General features: G+C 41.7%; 1 protein-coding gene across 1 annotated transcript in view; it reads right to left on the bottom strand.

The window, feature by feature from the left end:
* Window positions 1–21,391, bottom strand: part of LOC142143657 (period circadian protein homolog 2-like) — a 40,337-nt gene that overhangs the window by 7,723 nt on the left and 11,223 nt on the right. The window contains exons 7-18 of the mRNA XM_075201676.1: window positions 15,537–15,588; window positions 12,045–12,187; window positions 11,300–11,378; window positions 11,082–11,188; window positions 9,973–10,126; window positions 9,221–9,329; window positions 8,185–8,313; window positions 7,099–7,189; window positions 5,411–5,522; window positions 4,568–4,701; window positions 2,204–2,461; window positions 666–881 (exon numbers count right to left, since the gene is read on the bottom strand). Coding sequence (XP_075057777.1) covers window positions 666–881; window positions 2,204–2,461; window positions 4,568–4,701; window positions 5,411–5,522; window positions 7,099–7,189; window positions 8,185–8,313; window positions 9,221–9,329; window positions 9,973–10,126; window positions 11,082–11,188; window positions 11,300–11,378; window positions 12,045–12,187; window positions 15,537–15,588 — 1,584 coding nt within the window. The remainder of the gene's footprint in view (window positions 1–665; window positions 882–2,203; window positions 2,462–4,567; window positions 4,702–5,410; window positions 5,523–7,098; window positions 7,190–8,184; window positions 8,314–9,220; window positions 9,330–9,972; window positions 10,127–11,081; window positions 11,189–11,299; window positions 11,379–12,044; window positions 12,188–15,536; window positions 15,589–21,391) is intronic.

Below are 21,391 nucleotides of genomic sequence, written 5' to 3'. Positions count from 1 at the left end.
GAGAAACCCTAGGACTTGGCCACATCTGCGTTGGCACGCCTTTACTGTACATGGCTTACATCCAGGCGCGGGCTGGCATATATCAGCCCGGGTGGCGCACAGGTGGCCGCGTCCAACGACGCGGCCTCATCGCGTGTCATGTGATGTGGCCGCGGGTCAAAATCAGGTCATTTGCCCTAACAGCGCTGAAACTGAGCGGCCCGGGGGACCGTCGCCCCCCCCCTGCCACCCGGGCCAGCCCGACCCTGCTTACATCAGTCTGCCCCTTCCCTCCCCCATTCTGCCCCTCAAGTCGTAGCCTGTCATAAGTGTCATTTGCATTTGGACATGAATTGCATGCAATGGCGTTTACTGGCTAAGGTCGGTTTCTGAGCATGGGCAAAGCTATTTCACATAAGATACAGCACGCAAATAGACGTACGTTCTAACATGAATCAGGCCCAGCAATGACTATTGCAATTCCCTTCTTACTGGCCTTTCCCTATCCAGACTTTTCATCCTATCATCTGTTTTTGAATGCAGCGACAAATGCAAAACGTGTTTGTCCTCAATAGTAAAGTGCTACAGAGTATGCTGGCGCTATATAATAATAATAACAATATTATTACTATTAGTATTAAACCATCACTGCATCTCACTCCTTTGTCAGATCCCTGAACACTCACCTCCTGGTCTCTCGTGCATGTAGCTATTGCACCTGGTCTGGAATGCGCTTAGTCTCTTGACATCCATGAAGCCTTTGAGAAAATCATTCTCCTCCCTGTGAGTGTGAGCCACCAGCATTTTCTTGGTTAAACCCAGCTGTTTATAGGGCTCCTTGTCTGTGTTGCCTGGTGGAAGTGGGGGGATATCCACAGAATGTGATACCCCATCCTCCAATTCTAAGCGGCAAAACAGAAAATCGGTTATAAGCACATGCATCCATGTTAGTAAATAACATGTCCTTCATTTTAAATCAGCCTAAACCATGAATTAACCATTTCTAATTCTACTGTGCAGGGAATCAATCTCTAACATGCTATACATATTCCATAATATTTATCTTTCAGTGCTTTTCCAGAATAGTAGATAACCGGAGAAAAAACAGGGAATGGCTAATAGTGTCAGTTTACTAAAGGGACTTTTGCATAGAGCTCCCTAATTTTTGGAACAAGACACCCATGTGATGGAATGTTTGCTTAGACCATAAAACTCACAGCTTTCACTAATGTACAAAATGCAGTTAGAGGGCAGCCCTGGAGTCTCTGGATTTTGTCTTGATAACAACATATCCAGACAAAAATGTGTGTAATAAAGGACCACTAATCCTAAAATATAACTTAAATAAAAGAGTTACTAATAACAAAGATGTGAGAGCTTCGGGTTTTTCATGTAAGGCTACTTGTGTTTAGGTTTATAGGACCTTTAATGCACATAGGCCCTTTACCACTGATCGCTTGTCATTCAGTTTGTAGCTACAACTTGTTACCCCAATTGCCATCTGGGCCCTCTGCTTATTGTGACTTCATGTTAACAGCACCAAAAATATAGATACTGGATAATCATTTTCATGTCATGTAATTTTAGCTGAATTAATTGTCTACATTTTGTGCAGGATCCATAAAACCGGTCATAAAAATGCTATTCTGATCTAAGAAAGTAATTTTCCTACTGATTTAAACCTAGATTAATCCTGAAGCAGATGAACACTTTGAGAATAGAATCTGCAGTCTGTCTGTATAGGATCTTGCCTACTTATTACAGCTGACTTATTACTGCACTAACCACCAACCTGAAATGTTTTTAAAGGGGATCTGTCAATATGCTCATTTTACATCAAAACAAAGAAACTGCAAAAATCATGAATTTGAAAAAAAGACTAAACAGTTTGTAGTGGAAAGAATGTATTTTTTATTTAAAAAAGGACAGGATTGTCAGCATTTCAAAGCAGATCATCTATTGGGAGATGAGCCACGGAGTGCCTCTGGCACGGATCCATGAAGGAACTCAGCAATATATCTCTGCTCATAGTTCCTCGCACCCCAAATAGGTGAAAATTTCCCTATTAGTGTTGCAGGCAAACTACATGTGGGTGACAGCATTACTGCGTACCATGTGACAAATAACACTTCACATTTATAGGAGGAACAGTGACCAGGAAATTAAGTTATGGTTCCGTAAATCATCGATTGAATGATACTAATTGTATTCAGAGAGTATGTACCTGTTTCTGGCTGCAGCTTCTTGTCTCCCACATGTACGATTGTACTACTGTAACTGCAGTGGCTGGTAAGGGACGCCACACTCTCAGCCTTGGCAACCATAGACAGCTGTGTAATAGCAGCACCGGAAACAGGCATAGAAGTGAGGGATGGGTGTGGTAGAGACCCCGACACAGGCAGGCAGGTGGTGGCAGGTCCAGAGATGGGAGGAAAGCTTAGCCCCCCAGAAAAGGGTTTATCTGTAGCTCCCGTAGCAAAACCTGGCAAAGAGAGAACATTTAAAAATGGGCTGTGGGCATCTCACAGACTCTGGTCATCTGGATCTCAGGTAAAACACAGTTTCTGTCCCCTTCACTCAACTAAAACGGACCTCACTAAAATAACAAACAACTTACACTCAGCTAAGTATAAAGGTCACTTCTCCCTTCTCAGACTCCTTGACCTCTCTGCTGCTTTTGATATAGTCTATCATGCTCTTCTCCTCAGCACCCTTCACTCCCTAGGTCTTCACGAAAGAGCTCTCTCCTGATTGGCCTCCTACCTCTCTGGCCGCTCCTTTAGAGTCTCTGCTTCTGACTCTTCCTCTCCTTTATTCCTAATGGAGTACCCTCTGGCTCTGTCCTTGGCCCTCTGCTCTTCTGTCTCTACACCACCTCTTGCAGCGAACGTTTTCAGTTATTTGGCTTCCATTACCACTGATGACACTCAAATCTATTTTTCCTTCCCTGACCTCTCTCCCTCCTTCATATCCCAAGTAACTTGCTGTCTCTGCTGTCACTACCTGTATGTTGAAGGGCTTTCTTAAATGCCACATCTCCAACTCCGAGCTCATCAACTTTGCTCCTGTCAATGTTGCTATCGATCCCAATGTTTCCCTATCAGTTGATAACTTAACTCTCTCCTCATCCCTTTCTCTCTCAGGAAGCTACCAAAACCCTTGTCCGTTCACTCATCATTTCCCGTCTCGACTATTGCAACCTCCTTATCACTGGTCTTTCTGTCTCTCACTTTTCTGACCTTCAATCCATCCAGAATGCTATGGCTAGGCTCATCTTCCTCACTTGTCACTCCTCTTCCACTATCCCTCTGTGCAAATCCCTTCAGTGGCTCTTTATTCAATTCAAGCTCCTTACCCTCACTTACAAAGCCCTTACCCACACTTCTCCCCCTTACATCTCTGACCTTGTCTCGAGGTACATACCTACTCGGCCGCTCCACTCTGCCTCTGACCTTCGCCGCAATTCACCCCTCATTACCTCCTCTCATGCTCGCCTCCAAGACTTCTGTCGTACTCCCCCAGTCTTTGAAACTCCCTACTCCACCTTGCACGACTCTCCCCCAACCTACAATCCTTCTAACGCTCACTCAAAACTCACCTTTTCAAGATCGCCCATCCTACCACCTCATAAGCATCTGATCCCTCACCTCCTTTTCCTTTGCCTGCCATGTCCATATTATCCCAGTTGGTCCTACTGTCTCTCACCAACCCTCCCTCTAGTACAGGCCTGACCAACCTGTGGATCTCCAGCTGTTGTGAAACTACAAGCCCCAGAATCCTTTGCCAGTAGATTGTCAGCCTATAGCTGGCAGGGCATTCCGGGAGTTGTAGTTTCACAACACCTGGAGAGTCACAGGTTGGCCAGGCCTGCTCTAGAAAGTAAGCTCTTGCGGGCAGGGTCCTCTCTACCTATTGTCTCATATAGGTCTACTGTCTGACTCCTTTGTACATCAGAGCATGTAATTTGCTACACTCTGTGCTAGTTCCCATAGCATTGCTCATGCTCATCTCTGCTACTTATGTGTTACCTGTTTATTGTATTCAATGCCACAGAATCTGTGGCATCTTATAAATAAATAAATCAACAATAATAATAATGATAACAATAATGACAAGATTAGACTATGGTGTAGTTTGCTTTATTTTAATGTAGCACAAATTAAGTGTGCAGTATACATATTTCACAAATTCCCAGCATAACTGTTCTAACACTTATTTTCCAGTTCCTGTGACAATGGAAGACAGATTGATCAATCCTAGAACAGAAGTCAGATTACTGAACTAACCAAAATTACATTGTTAAATTAGAGGCTAAGACGGTCATCATTACGAATGTCACAGTAATCAAGTGGCCTATGCACCAATTAATTATGGTTTACGACAAAGGTGCTCAAACTCAGTCCTCAAGAGCACCCAACAGTTCGTGTTTTCATGATTTCTTTAGTCATGCACAGGTGAGTTAATCTATTTTTCTACGCCCATAATTACCCCATCTCTTTCTACAGACAGAACTGCTGTAACATGACCTGTTGGTAGCTCTTGAGGACTGGGTTTGAGCACTTCTTCTTTATGACATAAATCAACTTACCCATTTGTCTTTCTTGCTTATCTCCCTGTTCTTGCACTTGGGCCCGGTCATTTTTAAATGCTAAAGATGCAGTTTTCTTACATGAATCAAATTTACATTTATCAGAGGCCAAAACACTGCAGCTTTCCAGGTACCTAGAAAAGAGGATAGAAATAGAGAATAGAAAAAAAAATATATACTGTACCTGAACTGCACAGCGCTCATACAATATGTCATCATTTGTGAAGTGTGACCTGCAGAAGTCTTGTACAGCTAATAAGTAATCACCTTAGTGTGAGCTGCGCCATGTTAGGATCCCTTACATAACATTACATTTATAGAGCATGCATTAATGCTATCCTACTGGGGTTTTTTTGTTAAACAAATTTTATAGTAATGTAGTCTGTAGTTTTCCCCAGCAAGAAGCCTGTGACCATAATATTTAATCAGACATGACATTCAGGAAGGTTATTCAGGGCTATAAGCTGTTACAAAACCCAAGGTTGATATCTACCAGAATATGTCAAAATACACCAGTGTATACAAAATACAAAATTACATGACTACTTTTATTTAATAAAGTAAATATGATTCATCATCATCATCAACATTTATTTATATAGCGCCAGCAAATTCCGTAGCGCTTTACAATTGGGAACAAACATTAATAAGACAATACTGGGTAATACATACAGACAGAGAGGTAAGAGAACCCTGCTCGAAAGCTTACAATCTATAGGACAATGGGAGTTAGAAACACAAGGGCATGTGCTACAAGGGCATGATTAGTGAATATGACCAGCTAGCTTGTTATTAATCCCGATGTAAAGCATTTTCCATGTCTAAGGAAGAGACTGTCCTCACCGTATAACATTGTCCAGGCAGTTTATCTGCTGGTAAGAGTATGGTCGTTTTGCTGGCAGCGGCTCACACCGCGGGGAACATGCAGCGGTTCCTGAACCTTCACAGCTGATATCTGTAATGCAACAATTCTCATTAAAGGCAGAAACTGGCAGAAAAATGTTGTAATTAGGATAAGGCTCCCATAAGTCCTGCTTTTCTCTGGATATTACATTGAAACTTCCATTCTTTATTTTCCCATCATTTAAACTCATGTTTATACACAGATCACAGCGTCTCCTAAAAATATAATGTTCTCATTTCTAAATATACCACAATATAGCCTTTCCATGAAACATCATGTAACTTATCAATGAGCATTGTATTTCCTATACATGATGTTCTAATTATAAGGCCTTGCACACACAGGCATTTTTTGGCAATCCGTGCACTATGATGCTGAAATTAAAAACAAAGGATGACAGACAAGAGGACTTGTATGCTCACATCTGACAAGTGTATTAGCATCAATTATTACAGATACTGTAGTGTTAAGAAGCATTAAAAAATAAATGTTGCTCTATATAAATGTCAATTTAGTGTTTCCAATGTTGTTAAATCTCCCAGAATTAATCTTATGTAGTTATTCTGTGACTGTCATAAACATACACTGAAAAGGGAACTGTGAAGATTCCAAAACTTTGCTGCTGAAGTTCAGTTTTATTAGATCTGTAAGTGCCTTTCTTCCACATTTCAATATAGAAGAAAGCATCACCACTCAGTCCCACATGGAAGCAGTGTTCTGATTAATATACCGCTACATAGAGATTACATGGTACCCTTTTGACATATGGCAGTATCTTTTGGCCCACTTCTCATAATGTACAGCCAGTTTGTACTGAAGGGCAGTCTGTAGGCAACAGGTGTGCCCATCAGAATACTACTTATGTGTGAAAGTAAAACACTGGGGAGAAATACAATGAAAAATATTAATTTTAATTTTGTATTAAAATGTGTAATATGCATAAGAATTAACATTTTAATTTATAAAAAAAAGTCATTCCGTAAATACCATTTAAGCAAAGAACTCTTAGTAGTAGATTAGCTAAAGCTTCTAAAAAGGATATGTGGAGGTGTTGTCCATAGCAACCAATCAGATTCTATCTATCATTTGTCTAGTACATTCTAGAAAATGATAGCTGGAATCCGATTTGTTGCTATGAGCAACACCTCCCCATTTTCAATTTTGAAGCTTTAGTAAATCTACTACCCCTTAGTCGTCTAAGATTCCCTTGTTCATATTGTTGGTCTATTTTGCATAACCTGTATTTAAAAAGAACGCCACCACTGAGGACAATAATAGCAAGGGTACAATACAGCCACGAAATGGAAAAGCAATCCAAATTGTAAGTGTAAATATACTAACCCTGGGAATTATGGGATCGATTTCATACCAATTGTTAGACTTATTGGTATGTGGCAAACCTTTTCCTATGTTATGGTTTACATATGAATAACTGTGCACCCCTCACCTCCATTCCCTTTTTCTGTACCCCTTCCAATGATTTGAAAATCAATAAAAATTAACCAAAAAAAAAAGTGAAACGTGCTCTGTTACTTTCTGCAAACTACCAATAAATCCACTTTAAGTTAAAGTATTTAACAATGATACATATCAAAAAACATTGGTCATGTGCTATGTCCCTTCATACCTGCTTCATGTATGATCTCCTGTGGATCTTTAATCTCTAGATGAGTAGATCCCAGCTCTCCCTTTAGCCCATGCACAGGAGGAGGAGTACCCTACAAGAACATGGGACAGTGTTACATGCAGTACAACAACTCTGCACACATAGATGTTACAACAGATCCATTATTAAGCATGGGCCCGCTCACAGGCTGTCCTTATTGTACCAAGTGCTTCACATCTGCATTCGGTGGTCATTCATCTGGATATGAGAGGTGTGTGTGTATAGATGTTGCTCTTAGGTTTACATATCATTATATACACAACTATACGAATGAGGAGTCTATACACACAAACCGCACACAATGCATGTTCCAGTCACACGTCACATGATGCAGCTGATTAAACTGATAGATTCAGTATACCCACTCAGTTAAACACAGCATTGTTTAATTCAAAATAGCACAGACCTCTCATGGTGATGCATCGCCCCATGCCATAAATACAGAAACACATAGGCATACTTGACGTGTGACGCACACTCACACAGGTGGGCCCTCTCACTCTCTGTCTATCCCACGCATGAATTGTACTGCATGCCGTCACTGGGATTAGAGCCGATACACTGTTCTCTGCCCACACGCGGAGAGTGGGGGGTAGAACGCAGCCAGTCAGCCCCTAGGCTCCGGTGCAATGAGGATTACACAGTGCCCCAGGAATAGGAGCAGGTTCACTGAATCGATCTATATTCTGACAATGTCTGCACTGTGGGAAAGAATTAATTAGGGGCTCACCAGGACTAGGAAATGACTCACAAATGCTTTTGTAGAAGAGCAGGAGAAATGATGAGTAATTAGCGGGAAAGGGCACTGGTGGCTAGGAAGTAAGACAGACTTTAAGTAGGATGATGTCTAGGGGAAACCTGAACAGCATATAAAGAAGCAAATGGAAAGAAAGAGTCTGTCGAATATCTGGGCAATTTATTAGATCTTAATAACAGAGAATGTTGACAACAAGAAAAAAAAGAAAAGTATAATATAACAATGATCCCCAATGGGGACGGGTTTGTCAGCCTGAACCCTTATCTGTTGCCAGGTCACATTCTACTAACCTGTTTCTCCTTCATGTCCTCATTGAGGTTGCCATTACTGTCGCTGGACGAGGCTCCGCTCATTGGGTTTTCATGGGATCCATTGCTGCCCAAACTGCCATATCCACTGGAACTGCTGTTATGGACAGGCTGAGGGGGGACACAGAAAATCGGATTAACCTGTCTGACTACTGAACACATATTGCAGGAGAACTCTCTCACACAGCTGCTCCTCATAACCTGCTCTACAGGATATTACTGCAAATCGACATAAATTACTCTGTATACCCATAGGTTTATTTCCCCTTTATTAGATCTGCATTTATAAACAATCATATTCCCCTTTTGTGTTTGTTTACATCTGCTATACCTATAGAAATCTAATAATAATGATGTGAGTGAATTCTCTGTACAGCGCTGCGGAACTAGTGGCGTTATATAAATATATGATGATGATCACCATCAGTACAGGGTACTACATCAATACACACTGTGGGAATGCCCAGCTTTAGCACAGAGAACACAATTACTGTTATTTATTAGTCTTAAAGAATGAAAGTAATTGGTGATATCACTTAATGAGGACTTTCAGTTATTGCCTTCAGCTTATTGCTCCCCCACACCAGGTTCTGGATTGCTGGGCAGCCAATGAACATTTTATTAGTTAAAACACATTCAACAATAATCACGGTTGCATAGTATAAAGGTGAGCATTGAATTGTGACGAAAATTGGAGTTTGACAAGAATTGTGAAGAAAATGGTGTCCATCTGGTTACTTACACTGCATGGGTCGCCATTTATCAGGAAGTAAGCTAGGCACAGATGTGTCAGTTTTATAAGTCAATTTGCAATGTGAGGACTCCAAACTGATTGTGCCAACCTACATCCAATCCTATTAGAATCAATCATATGGGTTGAAATTGTCAGGGTTGAAGCAGTTATCTAAGGAGCAGGTGTATGTAATTGATGATCGCCTGCAAGACGAGCAGGTGTCCTTTCATTTGGGACATACAAGCAGCCAGATGGGGAAATTTATTTGATACAAGAAGAAATTACCTGCATGAGAAGTTGATGTATTTGTTCTGAAAGTTCCTGAATCCCAGGTTGCAGTGACCGATCTTCTATGTGTGGAGGTGCAGTAAAAATATCTTCATTAACAGGACCCCTATTAACAAAACAAAGATCTTTACAACTCGTTCTGCCATTATGTTTTGTTGTGCAACTACAAACACACCATTGTGATATGCTATGCAATCTAGGCTAGATGTCCCTAGAGTCTAGATGTAAAGTTCACTTTGCCTGTTTGTCCTTCAAATACGTTACCGAATTATCAAAACAGATCTCTTACCCCAGCAGCTAGGTGCACTTACCACCTGAGATCTACTTCCAGAAACCTCCTAATAGTTCCTAAGTTCAACGAGTAACTTGGAGAATCTGTCTTCTACCATTTTTGTAACATTCTACAGAGTCACTTACATCTGTGACTTGTCTCAGATTATTTAAAACTTCTGTTTTTGGGATATAAACAGAATTGTAAATATAATGCTTAATGTATTTTGTGTGTAATCAGGACATACCTAAAAATGAGATTAGGCTGAATGCAGTAAGTTGGGCGTACACCAATTTTCTGTGTGTAATAAATGCATTTCCATACTGCAAATGCACACCAAAATGGGTCTATCTGTAGATTTTGGCAGTTGCAAACATACACCCCTTTACACTGAGGAGCGGAACAGGGATGAGCAGGCACAAGCTCTAACATAGTGTGCCCTTGATGCATAAGAGCACAGGGCACCTGTCATACTCACATTCTGACTTTGTGTCTGCCAATGATGAAAGACACTTTTCGGCTCCAGGGGTTGATGAAGCTGGACCAACTGGTATCTATGGTGATGTACTCCCCATTACGGGCACAAAATCGTATTGGCGAGAAGTCAAAAGGCTGACCTCCATGCTGTAGAACTAGGAAACAAAAAAAACAAACATTAAGTTTCATGACACTCAATGTGCCAGATTGTTTATCTTCTGAACTTAAAGGGGGTTTTCCCATCTAACATCTAATCTTACAAATTATTACTATTCACTCACTGACATCTTCCTCATACTAGCAGCTTATTGGTTGGTTCCCTCCCCTGGAATCCCTACTGCTTGCCCAATTCAGCAGCCTCCTGGTATTTAACATCAGTGGTGACCTGTAAATATCTACAGTCAGCCCCTGATTGGACAAGCAAGAGGCAATGCAATCAGTAACCAACTGGTCTTTCTAGCGAGTGTGTTGGATCCATTCTGCTGGATCCAAGTGCTAGGACCCGGCTGAAATTAGCAAATATTGCAAGCCCCAGAGAAATACTGATGTGAGGAAAGAAACAAATAAGCAAGAAAAAACATTAACGTTAGTTAGAAAATTCCTTTTCCAAGGACCATCATAATCATCAATTTATATAGTGCCACTAATTCTGCACCGTTCAGTTCCTGCCTCATAAGAGCTTACAGTCTATATTCCCTTATTCACACAGACAGAGAAAGCGACTAGGGTTTATTTGGTAGCAGCAAATCAACCTACTAGTATGTTTTTGGAGTGTGGGAGGAAACTGGAGCACCCGGAGGAAACCCACGCAAACACACAAACTCCACACAGATAAGGCCATGGTCGGGAATTGAACTCATGAATCTAGTGCTGTGAGGCAGAAGTGCTAACCACTAAGCCACTGAGATATCCATTTACTTATCTGATTTATTCTCTGTCAGGAGTTGTGTTTTAAATCTATTACATTTATCTAGTTCCTTTCTACTGTTTAATAGCTCATGGCCAACCTCTTCATAGAGGAAATTAACTGACAACTAGCAGCTGGAACGAGCAGTGATATTATACACATAATAATTACAGATGGAGTGAGAAGTGACATTATACACATACTCTTCTTGTGCACAGCAAGCATGAGGGACCGGTCATTGGGATGCAGATGCAGAAAGATGTGACTGCCAATCAGATCTTGGGGCAAATAGCCCAACAAGGGCACAGCTCTGTGGATACGAAAGAAAACATCAGCACACAGAGCAATAGTATGCAGAACTAAATAGACGTAAAATCAGTTATCTGAGAGGAGTTACAGCTATGTAGAGTGGTCCTCTCACCTCTCATCCACATCCTGGAACAGACAGCTAGGGGTGTGAGTCGTAGTGAAGATGCGTTTATCTGCAGGGATCCGAGGAGCTACAACAAAAAAACAACAAAGCAACATAATTTGCTTATCTTCAACAACACACATAACTGGTGGAGAACATAGCCGGTTCGAAATTTTATAATGAAATGAGACTCCTGGGGGTTAAACGTATCAAGCTGCGAGTTTCCAGCGGGTTTCAAAAGTGGAGATGTTGCCTATAGCAACCAATCAGATTGTAGATATAATTTTGTAGAATGTACTAAATAAATGATAGCTGTCGGAATTTTGCAGCTTAATACATTCCCCCCCCTAATTTCTGTCTGTGGAAAAAAACTTTCTGATGCATTTTGCTAAAAATACCACTGATCACGAGTCCCTTACTGCAGGTAAGCGGATAACACTGTCATGTGATGTTTTGCAGGGGGATATTTGCAAACACTTCTCCCTGATCAAGCAGAAAAACTGTGTAAGAGAGAGGTAAATCTACTCCTCACTGAGCAGCAGCCAGATGGAAAAATAACAACATGTCTTGTAAAGTGATAAATGTAGAGCACCCTGCACCAGTTATAAACTCAGGTGTTTCCTGAGAGACGGCATTACCGAGGATTACTCTGCAAGTAAAATGACCTACAGGCATGAGAACACAGATTATACTGCAAGTTCTGTTGCATGATCTGAACAAATATAGTGTGCAATAAAAACACGGCCATACATACCTTCATATCCAGAGTGCACTCGCTCTGCGAACAGTACGCAGCTCAGCTGCTCGGTTGTGCTCCCCTCGGTCTGTACACTGATCAGGTACGGTGTCAAGCGGAAGGGGTGATAAGAGACTTCTCTCTGAGATTCGTGCCCACAACTGAAAAGTAGCACAGGGCTGTCACAAGACTATAAGCAAGGGACATGTAGTGAGCGTTCAGAGATAATGCAGAAAAATGTACCTATGGGAGAGTTAAGCTGGTATGTGTACTTGTCAGTTACCGACCTGAATGCAAGGTGAGAGAGCCAATGGTATTACCAGAGATTTCTACGTAGGAGAAATTAAAAAGCCTAAGGGGCACATTTAACAAATGACGGTATTGCACTATCGTGCACTTACTGTGTAATTAGGTAAAGGAAGTCTGCAATTGATATTTATGATAGCTCCGTTCGACTGTTCAATCTCCAAAACCATTAATTTTCGCTGCAGTTCGTTTTTTCTAACAGTCACCATACAACAGTATGGTGACTGCTCGGGGCCGGCATTTAACAAGTTCCGAAAAAACAAATTTTTCGGAAACTTGTAATGTAAATGTACGCCAGCTGAAGCTGGCGTACATCATCAGAACTGTAACATGTTCTTTTCTTCCTCGTTATGTCCAGCTCTGCTCTGGAGAGCAGAGCTGGACAGCGCATGTGTGGAGGGATCACATGATCCCTCCCTGTCACTCACAGCTCTCTCTCTGCAACTATCGTTGCAGAGACAGAGAGGGGATCTGTGTGCGCATGTCCAGTTCTTGGAACTGGATATGCGCACTTGAAGAGTGAGGAGAAGACCTGAAGACAGCGCTTCCGAAGAGGGGGGTAAGTATGTTTTTTTTTATCACTGAAACAGCAGTTTTTCGGAACTGCTGTTTCTCTGCACGGCTGTACATAAATGTGAGAATTAGTTCAATCCTTATCATTGCGATAAGGATTGAAAACTACTTTTCACTTTATGTGAATAATGATAAATGTGCCCCCAAGTCCCAACCTACCAGCTGAACTCACAAACTCACTCCAAATTCAAACACTTGTCACATTTTGAATGATAGCCATCATCATGTGCATTTACGGGCACTGCCTTCGGCGACAGTACCAGGGGAACATAACATCTCGAGCTTCAAACAGCCAGCCTCTTGGCCAAAGGAACAGGTGATGCCCCATCGCCTATAGGGGGCGCATTTAAGCCCCTCCTACATATATGGGAATCTACACCTGATCTTAGCCAAAAGGCCGATAAGCGACTTCTGTCCAGCAACGGCAATAAGCAATGGAAGCAGTTGGTTACGTCTCTTTGAGATGAACAGAAGAAAGTTTAAGATATTGTTATTACTGAATGAGATGACAGCATTGAGCCACCCAGCCTTTCACAAATGTGCATGGTCATAAACTACCATATTCCCCAAGAAGGAAGCATGTTAGTGGTTTTGTCTGTCTACAAATCTGTGCATGTGCATTATATTACACTTTAAAAAAACCTTTGTGCACAAAGAGTAGACATATAAATATATTTGCCCTGTCAGAACAAGACACCAGGGTAATGGATCATACACCATGCTACAGTCAGGCCCGGCGCTCCCATTAGGCAAGGTTAGGAACTTGCCTAGGGCGCTGGGCTCTGGAGGGCGCCTGGAGGGCCCCACAGAATTCTAAAAGACTTTAAAACTGTGCGGCAACCGCTAACCATATCTGTCACGGCCGCCGCACAGCATTCAGATGGACGGGGAGGGGGGAAGAGGCTATTTTGTCACCACCGCCCTCTCTGCTCCGTCTCCTCCCCTCCACTTACTAGTGTCAGTGAGTGGAGGGGAGGAGACAGAGCAGAGAGGCGGCGGTGGTGAGACAAGGTAAGGAGAGGAGGGAGGAGGGCGGTGATTTTTGCAGGGGGGGGGGGGGGCGGTGATTTTTGCGGGGGGGAGGGGGGGGGCGCCGCTTTTTTAAAAATGCCTAGGGCGCCGTGGACCCTAGCACCAGCCCTGGCTACAGTCCATGTAAGCCACAGAAGTAAAAAGACACCTTGGTGCCTGTAGTATCTGCAGTTTTTGCATGTTTCATTGGAAACTAATCAGAAGCAAATTCTAACACTCAACTGAATGAGTCCTTAAACTATTATTCTTATTCTTTATTTATAAGGCGCCACAAGATTTTGGCAGCGCCGTACAGATTACAAACAGTAGACCATACGGGGTATAACAGCACAGAATAATAAACCAGTAATGTAAAACCAAGACTCCAAATACTCCAAGCATAGCTACTACCGGTGCAGCTGGAGCAGAAGTAATATGTATAGAGACAGGAGGAAGAGGGTCCTGCTCACAAGAGCTTACATTCTAAAGGGAGGGCAAAAAGAACAGAAGACACAAGGGGCAGTCAGTGGAGGGGATCTAGTGCAAGAGGAGGATGAGGGACAGGGGAAGAGAGAGGGTGAGGTAATCAAGCATAGGGAGATGGTTAGGCAAATGGTCGGTAGGCTTTTAAGAACAGGTTAGTTTTCAGTGCCCATTTGAAGGTGCACAGATTAGGGGAGGGTCGGATAGAACGAGGGTCCAGAGAAGGGAGGCAACCCGGAAGAAATCTTGGATTCGGGAGTGGGATGTGGTGAACAGAATGGAGGACAGGCGACTGTCATTGGCCGATCGCAGGGGATGAGAGGGAGTGTGAATGGAGAGGAGGATGGAGATATATGGGGTGGTGGAGTGAGAGAGGCGAGGAGTGTGAAGAGCATTCTGTAGGGGAAGGGGAGCCAGAGTAAGGCAAAGCCGAGGGGAGGCAGAGCGTCGTGGAAAAAAGATAAGTCTCACAGCCGCATTAAGTATAGAACGAGGTGGGAGTGGGGGGGGGCGGTGAGGAGCTAAACCTAAAATACAAAACGTCTTATAATATTCACAAAAACATTTATGGACAGAACTTGAGATCTTTAAATTATATTTGTTCTCGGTTGTCAGTCCTTCTAGGTAAAAAATGCCTATTTGCCTTGTCATTCACATGATCACTGAAGAAGTCGGTTCTATGTAGAAAGGGGCAATGTAAACATCATTGTCTCTCATTGTGACTTCTGATTCCCCAGGTAATATACAAGTATGAATGAGATAGGTGGAGGCGCCATCCCCAATTTACACCGCGGAACACGGTCAATCAATATAGGCATGCTGGTGTATAGTCTGAAACCCTGCTGTGTAACCACTGGGTGCACATTAGCTAGCAATAGATTAAAGTACTCCTTGCAGTGCAGTGTGGGAAATAAATCGCTACCATACAGAGCACAGATCTGACAAACATTTGTGCTGTTTGTCAGAAATACAAATCAATTTCCTGCAAAGCATTTCCTGCAGAGGAGGTAAATAAGCAGATTTCATTACCACTATGTAACGGCATCATCAGTTCAAGGAAATACTTAAAATAGAGTGTATCATTCTGTGTAACACAATTAGGAGATGCTTACGTAACAAAGGATATTCTAGACTCACCTAATACGACAGTAAAATGATTTTTCTTCCACACCATCCAAATAGCCGGAATCTGAGAAAAGAGCAGTTACATAAAAATGCTGTAATAGTATGTTTCTATATCAGATCAATCAGCCTGCTCATTGGGCCTAGCAGCATAAATACTTCAATAATCAGAGATCACTGTTCTACTCTCTCCCCGATGAATTAAGTGTTTACAGACAAGTAACTCTCCACAATCACCTGAAGTAAGATGTTCAGAACCTATTTCAATATGCATTGGGATGGTCAACTAGCAGCAAGGTAATCACTACAGTATAAAAATGCTAACAAAATGTACAATAAGGATATGGAATCACTTATCCATCATGCTTGGGACTTGTAATAGAAAGCAAGAATAGAAATACGCCTACAAATGACTACTAAAAAACACAAAACTATTTTTTTATTTTAATGGTCAGGTGGAGTAGTGCAGGACTGCAACATCATCCTCTAAGCAGTGACTCAAAATTCAATAACCGTGATGCATTGTTGGGTTCATAAACTATTCCTGTGATATTCAATAGGGCAGAAGGGAAATAATGAACCCAACTCTGCATAAAGCAGAAATCCCCTCTAATGTAGAGCTTGGGTGAGAGGGGCGTAGGTGGTGTAAGGCGGGGCGTCTTACTAGTATGTTGGTGTAGACAATGCGGTTTTCAGAAAAATAGACACAGTGTAATGTGTGAGTGTAACTAGATCACGTAGAAATAACTTCTTGTAGATGTGTCCAGGTCCATCTTGAAATGTGCTCCAGCGCCGGTAGGGTTAGTACTGGATGCCAGAGGGGTTAAATCCAAGCGCTAGGGGATGTAAAAATGTATTAAAGGGAATATTTATTCATTTAAATTGTATATATTTAATGTATAGGCGCTGTGGCGCCGGTTAGTAATCATCGTGCAGTGCTGTAAATGTTAAGTCCCAGTTGCTGGGTGTGTAAATTCTTTTATTTTCATATTGGCCATGTTTTGATTTATTATGATTTTAGGGGAGATTTGTTTCTGCAACTGTCTAAGGAATGGATCCTATGCTAATTAATTATTTTCATGTGAGTGACCGACAATTGTTCAGCCTGAATATACAGCAGGGGCCGCTACCGTTCTTTCCTGTGGGGCTTTTCATCCTGTATCTTAGAACCTGTCTGACTAATGCAATAGCAAGTAATTTAGGAAGTTAAAGATTGGTGGGAATTTCGTAAGATAAATTGCGTTAACTCCAAGTTTAGAGAATATATCACATCCTGAATTTAAATATCTGATGTAATATCTCAGATGCTGTAGTGCCACTAGCAGCAATGTAAAAAGGTGCTAACCCCTCCAGGCTGATTAATGTGCAGACTGCATGAATTAGTCTTCATTGGTTTAAGGGGCAGGAGGCTTGATTGCCTCCTGCCAGGGTAAGGCTACAAAACTGTATAAAAAGAGCCCTGTTTTACCATGTAATGTATCATTCCATCTGTAACCTCTGGAAGATCGCTAGTATGGAAGAGAGGGAATAGGATTGCAAAGTAGAAGGAGGGTATAAACTGGAGAGCATATGGGTAACGGTCTATGAAAATGTGTGTGTGTGTATATGGGTTTATTATCACACTGTGTATTCATTGAACGCATGTGTGTGTATTACTGTAGTGTGTTACAAGGAGGGAGCAGTTTATTTACAGTAAGGAAGGTACTCCAATCGCACAGCTGTCACTGTCTGTGAGGCTATCCACGCACTGCACTAATATACATAGTAACATAGTTGATGAGGTTGAAAAAAGACACCAGTCCATCAAGTTCAACCTATTTTGGATCTTCTGAGATCCTGCACTTATATTTGAAATTAATCCAGAGTAGGCAACCGCCCATCTGTTTCAATTTTGAAAATCCCCCCAGACTCAATATTGCAATCCAATTTTTACCCTATATCCACTACTATCCTTTATTTTAAATTAACGGTCATATCCCTGGATACACCTTTCCGCTAAAAATTTGTCTAACCCTTTCTTAAACATATCTATTGAATCTGCCATCACAACCTTCCCTGGCAATGAATTCCATATCTTGACTGCCCTTACTGTAAAGAACCCCTTCCTTTGCTGGTTGTGAAATTTCCTCTCTTCTAACCTTAGGGGATGACCACGTGTCCTGTGTATGGTCCTTGGGGTAAAAAGTTCCCATGAAAGCTCTCTGTATTGACCCCTAATGTATTTGTACATAGTAATCATATCTCCCCTTAGACGCCTCTTTTCTAAAGTAAACATGCCTAAACTGGCTAACCTTTCCTCATAACTTAATGACTCCATACCCTTTATCAATTTTGTCGCCCTTCTCTGAACCCTTTCTAGTTCCAAATTATCTTTTTTATAGAGTGGTGCCCAGAACTGTACTGCATATTCAAGATGAGGTCTTACCAACGATTTATACAGTGGCAAAATTACACTGTCTTCCGTTGCATCTATGCCCCTTTTTATGCATGCCAATACTTTGTTTGCCCTTGCAGCTGCTGCTTGACATTGAGCACTATTGCTAAGTCTACTGTCTACGAGCACTCCCAAATCCTTTTCCATTATAGATTCTCCCAAATTAATTCCATTTAATTTATAGATTTCGTTCTTGTTTTTGATCCCTGAATGCATAACCTTACATTTATCTGTGTTAAACCTCATATTCCATTTAGCCGCCCAATCCTCCAGTTTATTTAAGTCCCTCTGTAGAGAAGCTACATCTTGCTCTGATTTTATTACCTTACAGAGTTTAGTGTCATCTGCAAAAATAGAAACTTTACTCTCTAAACCATCACCAAGGTCATTAATAAATATATTAAAAATGAGTGGTCCCAGCACGGAACCTTGAGGTACTCCACTTAAGACCTTTGACCAATTAGAAAATGTTCCATTTATCACACCTCTCTGTTCCCTATTCTCTAACCAGTTTTCGATCCAAGTACAAATTTTGATTTCTAGACCCAGTTCCCTTATTTTGTAAACCAACCTCTTGTGTGGCACTGTATCAAAGGCCTTTGCAAAATCTAAGTAGACCACATCTACTGTCCTGCCCTGGTCTAAGTTCCCACTAACTTCCTCGTAGAAACTAATTAGATTAGTTTGACATGACCTATCCCTCACAAATCCATGTTGATTCCCACTAATAATTTTATTGCGTACCAAGTAATCCTGAATACTGTCCCTTAAAATACCTTCCAGTAGTTTCCCCACTATTGATGTCAGGCTTACAGGTCTATAATTCTCTGGTTGTGATCTCGTCCCCTTTTTAAACAACGGCACCACATCTGCTATTCGCCAATCCCTTGGTACTGAGCCTGATGAGATTGAATCTCTGAAAATTAAGAATAGCGGTCTAGCTATTTCCGAGTTTAACTCTATAAGGACCCTAGGGTGTATGCCATCTGGACCTGGAGCTTTATTTATCTTAATATTCTTCAGTCGCCTTTGGACTTCTTCCTCTGACAACCAAGTATTAATTAATGGCATGGTTTCATTTCCATTTTTATGTATTACTCCTGCCATTTGTTCCTCTCTGGTAAATACAGAAGAAAAGAACGTGTTTAATATCTCTGCTTTTTCCTTAGTATCATTTATCAATTCACCCATCTCACTTCTTAGGGGTCCTATATTATCTTTTTTAATCCTTTTGCCATTTATATACTTAAAAAACTTTTTGGGGTTTGTCTTACTTTCTTTTGCAACATGCCTTTCATTTTCTAATTTAGCCAATCTAATTTCCTTTTTGCATGTTTTATTACATTCCTTGTACCTATGGAAGGACTCCTCTGACCCTTCAGACTTAAACAATTTAAATGCACGCTTCTTCCTTTGCATTTCTTCCCTTACCTTTTTATTTAGCCACATTGGTTTAGACTTAATTCTTTTACATTTATTTCACATAGGAATGAACTTATACATGTATGTTTCCAACAACATTTTAAAGACAGCCCACATTTCTTCCGTATTTTTTCCTTCAAAGGCTTTGTCCCAGTCTATGCTCTTTATAGACTCCTTTAGCATATTAAAATTTGCCTTTTTAAAGTTTAAAGTCCTAGTTGATCCCTTATACTGTTGTTTCTGGAAACTAATTTCAAATGAGACCATATTATGATCACTGTTTCCCAAGTGCTCCTTTACTTGAATATTTGATATTACGTCTACATTGTTTGTTATTACTAGGTCCAGTATAGTCCGGTTCCTAGTTGGTTCCTCAACTAATTGGGACATGTAATGGTCTTTTAGCGTGCTCAGAAACCTATTTCCCCTAGCTGTACCGCAGGTCTCAGTACTCCAATCAATGTCCGGATAATTAAAATCCCCCATAATTAAAATTTGACCTAGTTGTGTAGCCTTTTCAATTTGCTGTAGAAGTTGGGCTTCCTCAATCGTACTAATATCTGGCGGTTTATAGCATATCCCTATCAGAAACTTCTCTGAACTTTTTCCTCCGCTGGATATTTCCACCCACAATGCCTCTATATTATCACCAATATTCTCGTATATAACTTCCTGAATACTTGGTTTTAATTCTGGCTTAATATAAAGACATACTCCTCCTCCCCTTTTATTTACCCTATCCCTCCTGAAGAGAGAATAGCCTTCCAAGTTGACTGCTTAGTCATGTGTATCATCCCACCAGGTCTCAGTAATACCTATAATATCATACTGCTCATTCATTGCTACTAGTTCTAACTCCCCCATTTTACCTGTCAAGCTTCTTGCATTTGCAAGCATACACTTAAGTCTATTGCCTCCCTTAGGTATTTATTTTTGCTTTAAAAAGGGCCGCTCCTTATCGGCTATGCTTCCCTTTCCCCCCTCTCCACCCCCTTTACTCTTGTTAAATTCCTCCTTACTACTCTCAATGTCTATCCCATAAATACTTGCTTGCCCCTCCCCCCCGGAGCCTAGTTTAAAATCTCCTCCAACCTTCTAACCATCCTCTCCCCTAGCACTGCAGCCCCCTCCTCATTCAGGTGCAATCCATCACGACAATAAAGGTGGCAACTGACCGAGAAATCAGCACAGTGCTCTAAGAATCCTAAACCCTCCTTCTACACCAATCTTTTAGCCACGCATTAACCTCCCTAATCTCCCGCTGCCTCCCTGGACTAGCGCGTGGCACAGGTAGTATTTCCGAAAATACTACCTTGGATGTCTTTGCCTTAAGTTTGCGACCTATGTCCCTGAAATCATTCTTTAGGACACCCCTTCTTCCTCTAACTCGGTCATTGGTGCCAACATGCACCAAAACCGTTGGGTCATTCCCAGCCCCTCCCAACAATCTGTCCACCCGATCCGCAATATGCCGAGCCCGAGCACCCGGGAGACAACACACTGTTCGGCATGCACGGTCCCGGTAACAGATTGCCCTATCTACCTTCCTAATAATTGAATCCCCTACCACCACAATCTGCCTGGGTCCCTGAGTAACTTTGGTCCCCTCTGTACTGGAGAGACCATTCCCCTGGTTGCTAGAGGAAGCAGTGTCATCCAACTCTACCAATTCTGAACTGCCTTCCACAGTATCTTCATCCAATCTGGCAAATCTGCTGGGATTGCCTAGCTCAGAACTGGCCTGTCTCTTCCTCCCTCTGCTACCCCTAGTAACTGTTACCCAGCTGCCTACCTGTGCATCATCCTCTGTCTCTGCTCCACCCTGCTCAGATAACGCATCCACGGTGAGCTGTAAACTCTGCTCCAGGTTGGCAATGTCTCTCAATGTTGCAATGGTCTGCTTTAGATCAGTTACCTGGGCTTCCAAAGAGACCAATTGCTCACATTTCTCACAGAGGTATAAACCTTGGAACACTTGCTCCAAGTGTGCATACATATGACAAGATATGCATTG

The sequence above is a fragment of the Mixophyes fleayi genome, chromosome 3, assembly GCF_038048845.1.
Source record: "Mixophyes fleayi isolate aMixFle1 chromosome 3, aMixFle1.hap1, whole genome shotgun sequence".
In the NCBI taxonomy this organism is placed as follows: Eukaryota; Metazoa; Chordata; class Amphibia; order Anura; family Limnodynastidae; genus Mixophyes; species Mixophyes fleayi.
This window is presented reverse-complemented; position numbering and strand designations above follow the sequence as displayed.